The sequence below is a fragment of the Cynocephalus volans genome, chromosome 4 (assembly GCF_027409185.1).
Source record: "Cynocephalus volans isolate mCynVol1 chromosome 4, mCynVol1.pri, whole genome shotgun sequence".
NCBI classification, from domain to species: Eukaryota; Metazoa; Chordata; class Mammalia; order Dermoptera; family Cynocephalidae; genus Cynocephalus; species Cynocephalus volans.
The window spans coordinates 50,990,297-51,006,505 of record NC_084463.1 but is presented as its reverse complement, the minus strand read 5'-3'; the positions used below and the strand labels follow the sequence as shown (position 1 = coordinate 51,006,505).

The 16,209-nt window shown below is 49.3% G+C and overlaps 1 protein-coding gene across 25 annotated transcripts in view; it reads left to right on the top strand.

The window, feature by feature from the left end:
• OBSCN (obscurin, cytoskeletal calmodulin and titin-interacting RhoGEF) overlaps nucleotides 1-16,209 on the top strand; it is a 182,985-nt gene that overhangs the window by 115,406 nt on the left and 51,370 nt on the right. For all 25 annotated transcript variants that reach the window (XM_063095249.1, XM_063095241.1, XM_063095247.1 and 22 more), the window contains 7 exons: nucleotides 352-624; nucleotides 1,534-1,809; nucleotides 2,436-2,723; nucleotides 2,852-3,130; nucleotides 4,147-4,517; nucleotides 6,366-7,236; nucleotides 8,591-8,869. In XM_063095249.1, coding sequence (XP_062951319.1) covers nucleotides 352-624; nucleotides 1,534-1,809; nucleotides 2,436-2,723; nucleotides 2,852-3,130; nucleotides 4,147-4,517; nucleotides 6,366-7,236; nucleotides 8,591-8,869 — 2,637 coding nt within the window. The remainder of the gene's footprint in view (nucleotides 1-351; nucleotides 625-1,533; nucleotides 1,810-2,435; nucleotides 2,724-2,851; nucleotides 3,131-4,146; nucleotides 4,518-6,365; nucleotides 7,237-8,590; nucleotides 8,870-16,209) is intronic.

The following is a 16,209-nucleotide window of genomic DNA, read 5'->3' as shown; positions in this document are numbered from 1 at the left end:
TTTCAGCCCCCGATGCTGCAGTGATGCCAGGGTGTGACAAGAGCAGAGCTTCAGTCATGTGTTGCACCAGTAACTAGTCTCTTAAGCACCGGGTGAGGTTTCTCACCTGTGAGGTCGGGGATGCTGCTCCTTGCGGATCGGGAGCACAATGCTGATGTGAGGTGCCGACACAAGGAGGGCAGGGCGTGGTGGGTTGCTGACCACAGAGGCGCACGTGGGTGGTTCCACATGGACACTAAGTGCCGCTCACATGCAGCCACTGGGTAGCATTCTGTTACTCTCCCAAGGGGCGGTGGGGTGGGAGGACCCCTTGAGGCACTGGCTCACCCTGAGGCCCCTCTCTCTCCACAGCCAAGAACACAGTGGTCCGAGGCCTGGAGAATGTGGAGGCACCCGAGGGTGGAGAGGCACTGTTCGAGTGCCAGCTGTCCCGGCCTGAAGTGGCCGCCCACACGTGGCTGCTGGATGACGAGCCTGTGCACACTTCAGAGAACGCTGAGGTGGTCTACTTCGAGAATGGCCTGCGGCACCTGCTGCTACTTAAAAACCTGCGGCCACAGGACAGCTGCCGGGTGACTTTCCTGGCTGGGGATATGGTGACGTCTGCATTCCTCACCGTCAGAGGTGACTGCGCTGAGCAGGGATGGGGGCGCTGCTGAGATCCCTCCCACACGAGGCTGGGCTGCATGCACTGCGGGATGGGAGGAGGAGGGGGCACCGGAGGGGGAGTGTCTCTGAGACCCCTTCCAATGGAGACTCTGCAGGGCAGGGATTGGGGGGCCTGTCTTTTGGATCCTTCCCACATGGGGAGGGGTCGATGGCCACAGGGGAAAGGGAGGGGAGGTGGGGCATTACAGTGGTCTCAAAGGCCCTGTGGGGGCTGGGAGGGATGTTGGTCTCTGAGACCCCCCCCACTCCCAACAGGAGGCTGGGGTCCTTGCTCTGCTTGGGACAGAAAGGTTGGGGCCTGGGGTGGCGTGGAAAGGGAAGTGCCTGGGGGCCCTTTTCTAAGACCCTTCCCACCCGAGGCTGGGAGCTGCTCCTGCCCTGCAGTGGGGTGGGAGCGCTGGCGCCGGAGTGGGCTGGGGCAGTGCGGAGTGGGAGGTTGTCTTCTAGACCCCTGGCACCTGAGGCTCTGCAGGACTAGGGGGCTCGGGGGAGCTTCTGTCTCTGAGACCCCTCTCACAGGAGGCTGGACTGCACTGACTGCAGGGGCCGGGGGTGGAGAGGGAGCGGCACAGCAGAAGCTCTGCAGGGCTGGTGGGGGGTTGTCTTTCGGACCCCTCTTCCTGGAGGCTGGGCTGCCCTTGCGAAAGCAGGGCTGGGGCTGTGGAGGTTAGGGGGGCATTGGTATCCCAGACCTCTCCCACCGGAGGCTCTGCCGATTCTGGAGAACTCAGGGGGAGGCCATAGGTCTCTGAGCCTGTTGTCCTGCCTGAGGCAGGGTTGAGGGGGACGGGGTGAGACAGGGTGTGGGTCTTAAGCCCCACCTCCAGAGCCCCTCCCCCTTTGTGCTGATGTGCCCACCTGCAGGCTGGCGCCTGGAAGTCCTTGAGCCCCTGAAGGACGTGGCTGTGGCAGCTGGTGCACAGGCCCGCTTCAGCTGCATGCTCAGCGAGGTAGTGCCTGTGGGCGAGGCCTCCTGGTACATCAATGGGGCCTCGATCCAGCCAGATGACACTGACTGGACGGTCACCGCCGATGGCAGCCAGCACGCTTTGCTGCTCCACAACGCTCAGCTGCACCATGGTGGGGAGGTCACCTTTGCTGCCCGCGACGCCGTGGCCTCTGCACGGCTCACAGTGCTGGGTGGGTAGTTTGCAGGGGTCTCCCCCACTGAAGGTTGAGTCTGGGGCACACCCTGCCTCCAGAACTCCTAGATCGGTGTGGGGGTGACCATCTGAAGCTGGGTACTGTGGGGATCTGCCTGAGTGGAGAGTCTGAGGGTGGTGCCCCTACCCTGGGTTGGGTCGGCCTGCATGTGTGGTTCTCAGGACTGTCTGTGTGAACCCAGCTTTCCATTTGCAGCTCCCTGAGGCCAGTCACCCCAACCACCCCACGTCATCTCCCCATCCTCTCTGCCCAGTGCAGATCTGAGCCTGGGGTGGGGGGGCAGGAGGAAAGAGGGGCTGCAGCCTCAGAAACTGCTGGAAGCTCTTCATGGATACGCATGTGGGTGGGCTCTGGGCATACATGGTCACAAATTTGTGTATCTGAGATACACAAATGCTCCAGCCCATGGGGGTTTTGGCAGCGTCCCTGGCTTCCCGAGACAGGCTGGGCCGCCCAGCACAGTGGTACAAAGGTCTCGGGAGGTGGACTGCCTCCGCACCCACTGCATTGGGGATCACATCCCAGTGATCACTGGAGGAGCTGCGGGTCTCTATGGGTGCCAACAGGGACCCACTGCACTGACTGGCCCTCCTTCCCCGTAGGCATCCCCGATCCCCCAGAGGATGCTGAGGTGGTGAGTCGCAGTGGCAGCTCTGTGACACTGTCCTGGGCGGCTCCCACAAGCGATGGTGGCGGTGGTCTCTGTGGCTATCGGGTGGAGATGAAGGAGAGGACCACGGGCCAATGGCAGCTCTGCCATGAGCTGGTGCCTGGGCCCGAGTGTGTTGTGGATGGCTTGACCCCCGGGGAGACCTACCGCTTCCGCGTGGCAGCTGTAGGCCCTGCAGGCACTGGGGATCCTGTGCACCTGCCCCAAATGGTCAGGCTCGGTGAGTTGCCACCCACAGCCTCCCCAAGCTGTACAGGAATCTGGGGACCTCAAGGGAGGCCGCGGACCCTGGGGTGGTTCCCTGCTGATGTGTTCTGTCCTCTCTCCACTGATGCTGTTTTCCAACAGAGCCCCAGGAACCTGCACCTCCCCGACCCCCGGCCCCTGAGAGCCGGCAGGTGGCTGTGGGTGAGGACATATATCTGGAGTTTGAGCTGGCGGCTGAGGCTGGTGAAGTGGTCTGGCACAGGGGGACAGAGCACATCCAGCCCAGCGGGCACTTCGAGCTCCTCTCCCAGGGTCAGCGGCAGACGCTGGTGATCAGGGGCTTTACTGTGGAAGACCAGGGCGAGTACCGCTGCAGCCTGGCCCGGGGCCCAGCCTCCACCGTGGCTGCCACCTTCCAGGGTGCGTCCGCCTGCTCCTGGCTTCTGGGTGGGATGCCCTCAGGTATGGGGCAGGTGGCCAGCCTGGCTGTCCTGCTCACTGGCTCTCTCAGCAAAGGCTGAGGGTCCTCTCAGGAACCCAGTGTTACAACGAGGGAGACTGAGGCTCATAAGGATACGTGGCAGACTCACGTTGCTGAACCTCGAGGCCTCAAGCCAGTCTCTCCCTCTCTGATCAGGGACTTAGCCAGTAAAGCCCTTGGATCCCCCACTGTGGGTCTCCTTAAATTTTTTCTGCATATCAAATCTCCCCCGTGCTGTGAGCACCCGCACCGTGCATTCTGAGCCACACTCCTGTGCTGAGCCCCCCTGCACTCTGCTCTCCCACTCAGCCCCTTGGAACACTGAGCCCCCCTCCTCTCTTAGGATCCTTGGTGCCCTGAAGCCCCCCTCCCAGCTTTTCTCTCCAGTAATCTGAGCCCCACAACCCTGCACACTGAGCCATCCCTGCACCAAGCTCTGAGCTGCCCCTTCCTTGCACTCTGAGCTGCAGATTGGGCTGAGACTTCCTCTCCACTGCGCACTGAGTCCCTCCTTGCACTCTGAACCTCCTCCCTCCACTCTGAGCTCCCCTATACTGAGCTGGCCCCCCTGCCCTGTGCTCTGAGCCTGGCCTGCTTGCTCCCATGTGGGTTTCCTTCCTGAGCAGCACCAGCGCCCCTGTAGATCTGGGCCTCCTATCCCAGCAGCAGGGTCAGGAAGGGCTAAATAAACCCAGTTTGACTTTCAGAGAGACTTTACCTGTCTGGTTGTTGCATGTCCTGTGCAGGAGGTAGACTGAGGCTCCACCTGGGGGAGCTGAGGCTCAAAGCCTCCAAGGCCTTGCAAAGATTATGAAGATATTGCCAGGCAGGGAGCAGAGGTCTAGCAAGACCGCAGCCCAGACCACTGTCCAGGCCACATACTGGTCAGCAGTCAAGGCAGGCCTGGGGGCACAGCACTGTCTCAGCCCAGTGACCAGTGTCCTACCCTCCTCAGTGGCGTTGACCCCAGGATCTGAGGGTGAAGCCCCTGTGCAGCCCAGCCTGCCCCCCGAGGCGGCCCAGGAAGGAGACCTGCACCTGCTGTGGGAGGCCGTGGCCCGGAAGCGCCGCATGAGCCGAGAACCCACGCTGGACTCCATCAGTGAAATGCCTGAGGATAGCCGTGTGCAGCGCCTGCGGCAGGAGGCAGAAGAGGCAGCCCCTGACCTCTCTGAGGGCTACTCCACAGCCGATGAGCTGGCACGCACCGGAGAGGCTGACCTCTCACACACCAGCTCTGATGACGAATCCTGGGTGGGCACCCCTTCCCTGGTTGCGTACCTCAAGAAGGCTGGGAGGCCTGGCACCTCACTGCTGGCCAGCAAGGTGAGGCCCCTGCTTGGCCTGCAAGGAGAGTGCTGGTGTCTCAGACCTTCATCATCCATTCATCCATCCATCCATGTACCCATTCATCTATCTGCCATCGATCCATCCTTCTATCTATTCATCCATCATCCATCCATTTATCTATCTTTTCTTCCTTCCATCTATTCATCTGTCCACCACCCATCCATTCATCTTTGGATCTGTTCTTCCTTTTTTCCATCCATCCATCCATCCATTCGTCCTTCTGTCCGTCCGTCCGTCCGTCCATCCATGCATGCATAGATTCATCTTTCCATCTATTCATCTGCCTTCCAAACATTCACACATTCATGCGTTCTTTGATCTATTCATCCATCTGCTATCCATCCATGTATCTGTTCATCCATTAACCATCAATCCATGCATAAATTCATCCTTCTATCATATTATCTGTCTACCATCCATCCACCTGTTTATCCATGCTGCCACCCTTCCTTTCTTCTGTCTGTTCACCTATCTACCACCCATCAATCCACCCATTCATCTTTCTGTCCATTCATCCATCTCTCATCCACCCATTTATCCATCTTTTCTTCCTTCCATCTATTCATCTGTCCACTGTCCATCCACTCATCTTTGGATCTGTTCTTCCTTTTTTCCATCCATCGATCCACCCACCCATCCATTTATCCATGCACCCCTTCTTCCTTCCTTCCTTCCATCTGTTTATCCATCTACCTATCTACTATTCATCCACCCATCCTTGCATCCACTTTTTACCCATCCATCCTTGCCCTGCACCCATCTATTTCTTCATCCATCCACCCCTCCCTATCTATTCATTCTTGCTTCCATCCTCTCTTGCCTCCATCCTTCCTTCCATTCACATACATACCATCCATCCTTACATTCTTCCTTCCTTCCACCATCCATCCATCCATGCATCCATCTTTCCATCCATCCACTCATCTGCTCTCCTTCCGTCCATTTATCTGTAATCTTTCCACCATCCCTCCATCTGTCCATCCATACCTCATCCATTCACTGTTCCCCTCCATTTGTTTCTTCATCTACCATTCATCTACCACTCCTTCACCTGCTCACCTGATTATCCATTTGTCCATCAACCTGTTCACCCCATGCACTTATCCATCCATCCATCATCTGTCCCTCCATCTATCCACCATTCACCATCTGTCCCTCCATTTATTTACTGCCACTGTACCTGTTCACCTGTTCATCCATTTATCTGCCAACCCATCCACCATCCATCAAGCGACCATCTACCCACATCCATCACCGTCCATCTGTCCACCCATCCAAACATTTGTCCATCCACCATCCATCCATTCATCCAGCCATTCTTCATCTATCCATCTATCCACCATCCATCTATCTACCACTCCTGTACCTGTTCACCTGTTCATTTACTTACCTGTCAACTTTTTTACCCACCTATCCACTCCTAACCCTAACCCGCCCACCCATCTGTCTGTCAGCTCACCCATGCAACCACCCATCCACCCATCCGTTCCCCACTTATGCGTTTATCCACCCGTCATTCATCTGCCAATCCACATGGCTGTTTTTCCTGAAGAGCTGCAACCATCCACTCTCTGGCATTCCTCACAACCCTGTCTGTCCCCATCTGGGTGGCTGTATAAAGTGATTTTAGGGAGGAGGGTTTGCTTTTTGGTAGCAACAGGAGCTGTCAGGCACCCAGGCTCCATTTCTGGTTGCCAACAGGGGGGAGGTAGAATGGCAGGCTGGAGTGAGACTTGGAGCTGGAGAATTGCCCCTGTATGTCCTTTCCCTGTCCTGGGCCTCAGTTTCCCTACCTTACCATGACATCATGCCCTATGTCTACAGACTGGGGCCCCAGGAGCTCCTTCTGTGAAGCCACAGAAGCAGCAGGAGCAGCCATCCACAGTGCGCTCATCACCGGGAGACCTGAGTGCCAAGGATCTGGGTGACCCCTCCATGGACAAAGCAGCTGTGAAGATCCAGGCTGCCTTTAAAGGCTACAAGGTCCGGAAGGAGATGAAGCAGCAGGAAGGGCCCGTGCTCTCCCGCACGTTTGGTGACACTGAGGCACAGGTGGGGGACACCCTGCGGCTGGAGTGTGTGGTGGTCAGCAAGGCAGATGTGCGGGCCCACTGGCTGAAAGATGGTGTGGAGCTGACTGATGGGCGGCATCACCACATCGACCAGCTTGCAGATGGCACCTGCTCTCTGCTGGTCACTGGCTTGGGCCATGCCGATGCTGGCCGCTACACCTGTCAAGTGAGCAACAAGTTTGGCCATGTGGCCCACAGTGCATGTGTAGTGGTTAGTGGGACAGAGAGTGAGGCTGAGAGCTCCTCGGGGGGTGAGCTGGACGATGCCTTCCACCGGGCCGCCCGGCGGCTGCACCGGCTCTTCTGCACCAAGGGCCCGGCTGAAGTTTCAGATGAGGAGATTTTCGTCAGTGCAGATGAGGGCACCGTGGAGCCAGAGGAACCCACAGACTGGCAGACATACCATGAAGATGAAAATTTTGTTTGCATCTGTTTTGAGGCACTTGCTGAAGCCCGCCGGGCAGTCACCTGCTTCCAGGACATGTTTGCCACACTGGGCATTGGGGTGGAGATCAACCTCGTGGAGCAGGGACCCCGGGGGGTGGAGATGCGCATCACCAAGGTGGCCCCCACCCCTGCAGTGCCTGCAGAGCCAGTGCCCAGCCCGCTGACCTCTGATGCTGGTGAGTCTGCATGCTTCCTCCGTCGGGTTGGGAGCTGGGTCCAGAGGTGGGATTGGAGAAGAGAAGGAAGAGCCAGACTGTTTGTGGCCAGAGTCAGAGAAAGCCCTCGCGGTTACCTGTGCTCCAGCATTGGGCTCTTTGCAGATACTGCCCCCTGAGGTATGACTAAGCCCTGACTTCAAGGTTACATGGAGCTGAATTTGAATCCTAGCTCTGTCTCTTTATAGCTATGCGATTTTGGGGAAGCTACTTAGTGTTTCTGAATCTCAGTTTTTACGTCTGTGAAATGGGAAGGTGAATACTTACTTTCTAGTGTTTTATTTCAAATGAGACTTGGAGGTGTGACCTGTATAAAATACAGAGTTCCTCATGGTCCAGTCTACACACCATTTCCCATTCCAGCAACTACCAACGATTAAAAAGGCTATTTTACTATGTACTTTTATGAGGGTACTTCAAAAAGGTCATGAAAAAATGGAATTAAGAGATAATATGAATATTTCTATGAACTTTTTGAAGACCCCGTTTATCTCTCTGGGAACTTTCAAGAAGGTTAATTAGTGACCTACAGCATCATTTCTTGGAACTTCTCCACTCTCCAGTTTTTTAGTCACTCCTTCACCTGCTCCTCCTGGACTTGTAGCCCACACAGCCTCTGTCTTTGGTTTTACCTCCCCTTTCCTCCCTTTATTAGTCTGCTTCTGTTGCTTATAACAAAATACATGGAACTGGGTAATTTACAAAGAAAACAAAATTTATTGCTTACAGTTTCAGAGGCTGGGAAGTGCAAAGTCCAGGGAACACATCTGGTGAGGGTCTTGGTGGTGGTCACAGTGACCCAGAGTCTCACATGGCAGAAAATGGAGCAGAGAGAGAGAGAGACAGGATTTCATGCTCCACTTTTAAAGTCCTCAGAACCACTCCCCTGACCACCATTTTTAATCCACTCACTAGGCACGGTCCTGCAATCTAATCACCTCTTCAAGGCCTCACCTTTCAATTATCATAATAGGATTTCCCTCCCTCAACAGTCACAGTGGGGAGTAAGCTTTGGGAGAGCACTCAACCCAAAGCACTCCTTGTCTCCAGTCCTCTATTTTTCTTGCCTCCTGGTAGCTTGGGAACCAGGCTGGCAATGAGAGAACACGTAGATCAGGAGCAAGAGGGAGAACCTTAGCAGGAAAAATACAATTCTGTTTGGTTATCAGGGTCCGCGAATGCTCCCACACAAGGTTGCTGTGCAGATCACACATGTCACACTGCCCATCTGGTGGTGACGTGTGTGTATGTGGCAGCTGGGTGTGATTGGCGTGCCCAGAGATGACTCACTGCACACCTCACCTACCTGTCCCAGCCCCAGTGTTCCTGACAGAGCTACAGAACCAAGAAGTGCAGGATGGGTATCCCGTGAGCTTCGACTGCGTGGTGACAGGCCAGCCCGTGCCCAGCGTGCGCTGGTTCAAGGATGGGAAGTTGTTGGAGGAGAATGATCACTACATGATCAACGAGGACCAGCAGGGTGGCCACCAGCTCATCATCATGGCTGTGGTGCCGTCGGACATGGGTGTCTACCGCTGCCTGGCCGAGAACAGCATGGGTGTCTCCTCCACCAAAGCTGAGCTCCGCGTAGACTGTGAGTGCGGCTCTCAGGACTTGGTGTCTCCAGGGCGGGTGGTGTGGAGGCTCCCGAGTTGGGCTGGAAGGTGGTCCAGAGAGCACTGGTCTGGACCAGGCAGGATTTTGCCTGATGGAGAATTCTTTTGGAGCTAGAGCTGAGACCAGGGCTCCCTTATGGAGCTCCTTGGAGGTGGGAATTGGGGGTAGAGAGATCTTATCTCTGTGGGAAGCATCCAGGCTGCGGAGAGGCCTGGGGGAGTTCAGAAGTGGACCTTATGGAGCGGTGAGGGGAGCCAGGTAGGAAGGAGGAGCCCAGCCTTCCCCAGCCTCTTCCTTGCAGTCCCTTTTGAAGGACCTCAGATGGCTTGATCAGGGACCCTCAGGAGAAGCTCAGGGGCGCGATAGGTGGTTAACGACACCGTGGCATGAAAAGAGTATATATTTGGTCTTTGTCCTTTGTTCCTGACACAGAGCTTCTAAATTCCTTAGAATCTCCTGGGTGGTAGGTGTGTCTCTTGTTCTAATAAGGCGGTAGCTTCGGGGTGGGGTCTGGTTGCCAGAAAGACCAAACCTTTATTAGAAGCCTGGAACTTTCAGCCCCATTTCCCCATCATGCCTACGTGATGAAGCTTCCATGAAAACCGTACACTGTGGGGTCTGGAGAGCTGCTGAGTTGGTGAGCACGTGGCGGTGCTGGAAGGGTGCTGTGCCTGTAGAGAGAACAGGAGCTCTGCACCCCTCCCTCATACCTTGCCCCGCGCATGTCTTCCCTATGGCTATTCTTGGATTTTATCCTTTATACTAAACCAGTAATAGTAAATAAAAGACTTTCCTGAGTTCTGTGAGCCATTCTAGCAAGTTATCAAATAAAGGGATGGGGCCATGGGAACCCCTGACTTATAGCAGGTTGGGCAAGAGTACGGGTGGCCCGTTACTTAAGACTTGTGTCTGAAGTGGGGACAGTTTTGGGGGAGTGAGCCCTTGAACTGGTGGAGTCTGCATTAACTCTGGGTAGTTGGTGTCAGAATCGAATGGACTTGTTGGACCCCCAGCTGCTGTCAGATGTGTCGTGAGTAAAAATGGCTTAGGCACAGGCTCTGGAGCCACAGAGTTGGATTCACATTCCAGCTCTGCCACGTACCAGCTATGGGATCTGGGATGAGCCACTTTATTTCTCAATGCCTCAGCTTCCTCATCTGTAAAATGGAGATTGTGGAAACTATCTCATAGCATAGCGGTGATGGTAAAGTAAGTTGAGTCATGCAAAGCAATCAGTAGAATAGGCCCAGTACAAAGTTTAGCACAAATTATTAGCTGGTGTGTGAGGCAGTTTTGGGGGATGTGGGAGGGGTGCTGTAGTTTCCAGCCTGAGAAAGTCTCATTCTGTGACATGTGCAGTAAGTGTGATAAAATTTCTTCTTATTGCATACATTTGAAAACACAAGTATTCACTCAGTTGAGTTCATGTTAAACTTTTGAAATCTGAGTAAGGTTGATGGATTTTATCACTGTTGGTTTCCAAGGTGATACTGTACTATAGTTAACATTGTGGTAAACTGGGTGAGGAGAAAATGGGACGCCTGTAGTACTTTTTAGAACTGCACGTGAACGTACAGTTATCTCAAAATTAAAAGGAAATAGGACTGTTAAAAAGACATCAATAACAAACCAATTCTAAATAAAGTCTTAATGTGTTTACCTGTGTAGTTCCATTTCTGTGCTCTTCGCTGTGTGTGTAGATCTAGATCTCCATCTGGTATCATTTTTGCTCTGCCTGAAGGAAATCTTTAACATTTCCTGCAGTGTAGAGATGATGGAATTCTTTCAGCTCTGTACCCTGAAAGTGTCTTTATTTTACTTTTGTTTTGAAACACATTTTTCTAGGACAGTTTTTTCTTTCCGTACTTTAAAGATGTTCCTCTGTCTTTTAGTTTGTATTGTTTCCAGTGAAAAATATGTCATTCCTATCTTTGGTTCTCTGTAAATAACTTGTTTTTTCTATGGGGATTTAAAATCTTTTAGATACTCACACACCATAAAACTCACCATTTAAAAAAATACAATTTAGTGATTTTTAGTGTATTCACAAGGTTGCACTAACATCACTACTATCTAATAGTATGTTCTAGAATATCTAATTTCAGAACATTTTTATCATCCCCAGAAGAAACCATTAGCAGCCATTCCCCTTTCCTCCCAGCCCTTGTGAATTTCTAATCTATTTTCTGTCTGTATGGATTTGCCTATTCTGGACATTTACTATAAGTGGAATCTTATAAAATATGGCCTTTTGTGTCTGACTTCTTTCACTGAGCATAATATTTTCAAGGTCTGTTCATGTCGTGGCATATATTAGTATTTTATACCTTATTATGGCTGAATATTTATCCATTCATCAGATTATGTTTATTCATTTGTTGTTTTGGCTATTATGAATAATACTACTATAAATATTGGTGTACAGGTTTTTGTGTGAACACGTTTTCAGTTCTCTTGGGTATATATATACCTATGAGCAGAATTGCTGGGTCATATGGTAACTCTGACTTTTAGAGGAGCTGCCAAACTATTTTCAACAGCAGTGGCACCATTTCACATTCCCATCAGCAATATCCAAGGGTTCCAGTTTCCCTACATTCTTGCCAGCACTCGTTAATGTTCATCTCTTTTATTTTATACCCATCATAATGGGTGTTAGGTGGTATCTCATTGTAGTTTCAATTTGTGTTTCCCTAGTGATGTGTGCTTAGTGGCCATTCATGTGTATTCTTTGGAGAAATGTTTATTTAAATTCTTTGCCCATTTTAAACTGGAGCATTTGTCTTTTTATTTTTGAGTTACAAGAGTTCTTTATAATATTCTTCATACTAGACCTTTATCAGATATACGATTTTCAAATATTTTCTTATTCCATGGGTTGTCTTTTCACTTTCTTGATAGCATTCTTTGAGGCACAAAAGTTTTATATTTTGATGAAGTCTAATTTATTTACTTTTTCCTTGGTTACTTATGGTGTAGTTGTCATGTCTAACAAACCATGACCTAATCCAAGGTTGTAAAGATGTACACCTCTGCTTTCTTCTAAAAATTTAATTGTAGCTCTTATATTTAGGTCTTTGATCCATTGTGATTTAATTTTTGTATACGGTGTGAGGTAAGGGTCCAAATTCATTTTCTTTCATGTGGATATTCAGTTGTCCCAGCACCAGTTTTTTAAAAAAGACTTTTTTTCCCCACTGAATTGTCTTGGAGCTCTTGACAAAAATTGATTTCCCCTAAATGTGTAGGTTTGTTTACAGACTCTAAATCCTATTCTGTTGATCTAAATGTCTGTCATTATGCCAGTAACATACTGTCTTGATTGCTGTAGCTTTGTAGTGAGTTTTGAAATTGAGAGTGAGTCGTCCAACTTTGTTCTTTTTCAGGATGGTTTTGACTATTCTGGGTCCCTTGCAATTTCATATGAATTTTAGGGTCAGCTTGTCAATTTGTGCAAATGAGGTCTCTGGATGTATTTTCAGATTTCCTTTTTATCACTAGTTTTGAGTAATTTGATTATGATGTTCTTTGACCTACTTCATGTTCCTTGTGCCTGAATTTCATTGAGCTGCTTAGAACTTTGGATTTATAGTATTCATTAAGTTTGGAAATTTCATGACCGTTATTTCTTCAAATATTTTTTCCATTTCTCCCCTCATTTTGGGATTTCACCAACATGTATATTAAGCAACTTAATTTGTACTACAGCTCACCAATGCTCTCTTCACTTTTCTTTTTCTTTTTCTTTTTTTTCTGTTGGCTGGTACAGGAATCGAACCCTGTACATCGGTGTTGTCAACACCATCCTCTAATCTTTTTACTTTTTAAAATTCTTTTTTTCTCTGTGCATTTCATTTTGAGTAGTTTCTATTGCCATGTCTTTACAGTTACTAATCTTTTCTTCCATAATATCTAATCCCATCCATTGTATTTATCGTCTCTAGAAATTCTAATTGTTTTTTCTATATTCTCTGACTCGAACTTTTTGAACATGTGGATACAGTTCTAATACCTGTTTTAATGTCTTCCTCTGCCCAGTTTAACATCTGTGTCAGTTCTGGGTTGGTTTTGATGGATTGATTATTCTGCACAATATGGGTCATGTTTTCCTGCCTGTTTACATGTCTGTAGATCTTTGGATGCCTGACATTGTGGATTTTACCCTGTTGGGAGCTGGATGTTTTGTATTTCTACAGATCTTTTGAGCTTTGTTCTGTGATGCAGTTAACTTACTTGGAAGCAGTTTGATTCTTTCAGATCTGACTTTTATGGTTTGTTAGGTGGATCCAGAGCAGGGCTCAGTCGAGGGCTAATTATTTCCAACTTCTGAAGCAAGAGCTTTCTTGACTATTCTACTCAGTGTCCTATTAGTTATAAATCTTTCCAGTCTGACTGGTGGAAACAGGCGGTATTCCTGGCACTGTTTCCTCTAATGCTTTCAGATGGGTCTTTCTTCAATGCGTATGCCAATCAATACCCTGCTGAACCTCCAGGGGGGTCCTCTCTCTGTGCAGCCTTCTCCTCTCTGGTGCTTTGTCCTATGGACTCTCAAATCTGTCTCCTCATCTCAAGGAGTCTGCCTGGCTCTGCCTCAGTTCCCCTTCTCTGGGCCTGGAAACTCAAGGCAGGAAGTTGGGGCAATATAGCATTCACCTTTGTTTCCTGTCTCTAAGAGATCATTGTGCTTCATCTGCTTTGTGTCTAGTCACTTGAAAACCATTGTTTCATGTATTTTGTCTTTTAAAAAAATTGTTTCAGGTGGGAAAGTGTCTTAGTCAGTTTGGGCTGCTCTAACAAAGTACCATGAACTGGGTGTCTTATAAACAACAGAAATTTATTTTTCACGGTTCTGGAGGCTAGAAGTCCAAGATTAGTGTGCCAGCATGTTTGCAGTCTGCTGAGGACTCTCTTCCATGTTGCAGACAGCTGTCTACTCATTGTGTCTTTTTCAGATACATTGTATCTGTAGAAATACAAAGTATCCAGCTCCCAATAGGGTAAAGTCCACGATGTCAGGCATTCAATCAAAGATCATTAGACATGCAAAGAGGCAGGAAAACATGACTCATAATGTGAAGAATAATCAGTCAGACGAAACCAACTCAGATGTTAGAAGTGGCAGAGGAGGACATTAAAAAGGCTATTAGAACTGTATTTTGTGTGTTCAAAAAGTTAACATAGACTATATTAAAAAGACTCAGGTATAATTTTTAGAGTTAAAAAACTCAATGGATAAGATTAGTAACAGATTAGGTATTACAGAAGAAAAGATAGAATATTATGTGAGGACATGGGAGAAAGTGGGTGAGAAACCTCTTTGGGATCCCTTTTATAAGGGCACTAATCCCATTCATGAGGGCACTACCCCTAGGGCCTAATTAACTCCCAAATGCCCAGGACCTCCCACGGGCACCTCCAATCTCTTGCTTCAGAGAAATAAGAACAAAAATAAACAGAAAGAACAATTAGAGAGCTCCCTAGGCTCCAGAATCCCAATAGAAAATAACAGTAACAGTTAGTGAAATTGTAGATAACATATCATGGAAAACAGATCTTGTTGAAAATACTAAAATTAACACCCAGGACTTCTTTTTATAGACAATTTTTATTATAAATGACAAAACATATGTAATGTCTCAACTATAAACCTTCATGTTGAAAGAATCTCTAATATGAGTTGTTTTAATATTATCAAGAGAAAAAGTTTAAGAATGTCACAGTGGAAACAATCCGACGCTGACAAACTCTAGTAATCAAAGACATTCTCTTTTAGTTAATTTAAAACAAGGACAATTCGTAATTGCAGAGAGAACGTCCTAGGTGTGGGTATCACGAGACAAGCCAACTTTGCAGTCCAAAAGGCACTCTCGGCTAGGGATTAAATGAACTCTGAACTAAGCCAGCAAGGTTGGGCTGGTCCCTTGAAAACAGTGGTTACCTACCGTACAGCTTGAGCAACCCAAGGATAAAAGACACAAACATTCAGCAGAAAACATCCCCTTTTCTTTAACCCCACCACTCTCTCACATGTACTGGCCACCCTCATCACTGCTTTGGTAACCATGTGCAAGGCAGCTCAGTTCCAGTTCAGAGCTGTTACCTCCCTATGCAAAGCTGCCACAGGCATGATCCAGACTTGGTATTTTTCCTGAGAGCCACCTGCCACACATTTTCACGAGGTGACCATACACTCCAGGCTGCTTCCTCACTAGGCCCTGTTCAGGATGGACGGACAGTGCCCATCCCTTATGGGGCTGAGTAATTTTCCTTGATCAATTCCTAAGTCCCCTTACAGCAAGAGGAACTCGAGCACTTCCATTGCCAGACTTGTGTGGGAGCACAAGGGAATGTGCAGGGAATAAGGCTCCTTCGCTCCAAAAACCACTGAGCCCACTTCTGTGTAGTGCTGGGCTTAACCAGTCTGATTCTTGTGCACTGATTTTTTTCTCCCCATTTCTTGGGTTTTTACATTTTCTTTTCATTTTCTTAAATGGCAGGTTTCCTACCCCACCCTCAATAAAATAAAATAAAAAATGTACTATACGTTGGGGAAGACAAATAGAGCAACATTTCTACAAGAAAAAACAGGCTTGAGGAGCATGACCAGTCTCACCGAGCGTGCTCAGGGGTGAAAGCTTAGCACCAATTGTTTTTGCTTTTTTTAATGTTTCGAAATTAAATACAACTTTTAACATAGAACACTTGAACAGTAATGAGTGTAGCCCTGTGTATCAATACTGTTGTACAAATCGGAAGTGGGTGGCTTAGTCCAGAGCTGACCACCCTGACATCAATCCATGGCACCTAAGAGGAACTGTTGTCACATCTGTTTGTAACAGGACAGTTGTTATTCTTAGCAGCAGGAAATCATGAAACGACCCCTTCCTCTTCATCTGCATGGCAAGGGGAAATGTGGCAGGCTGTGGGAACCCAGCAACGCAGTGAGGGGGGGATGCAGCCCAGGAACCCTGATGTCACCCCCATTTTCCTTGCACATCCCAGTTCTTCAAGAGCAGCACAGGATGGTGCCAAGCAAACCCACTCACCCTCACCCATTCCTCCCAAGAAACTTGACAGTGATGCCTAGAAATAGCACACGTCCTTTCTCAGATTGTGCCCCCACTTCCCCACCCCCACCCCCCACCCCAGTCCTGGCAGAAGAAAACTCAAAAGATCTTTTGACTTGAGTATTTGCCCACTTCAGAAAGCTATACCACCATCACATAAACTTTAAAAAATAAGTTAAATCAAAACATCTCGTTCACCGGGTGGGCATCCCATCCACCTCAAGAGTCCTCTAAGCATGTTGTTGAAAAC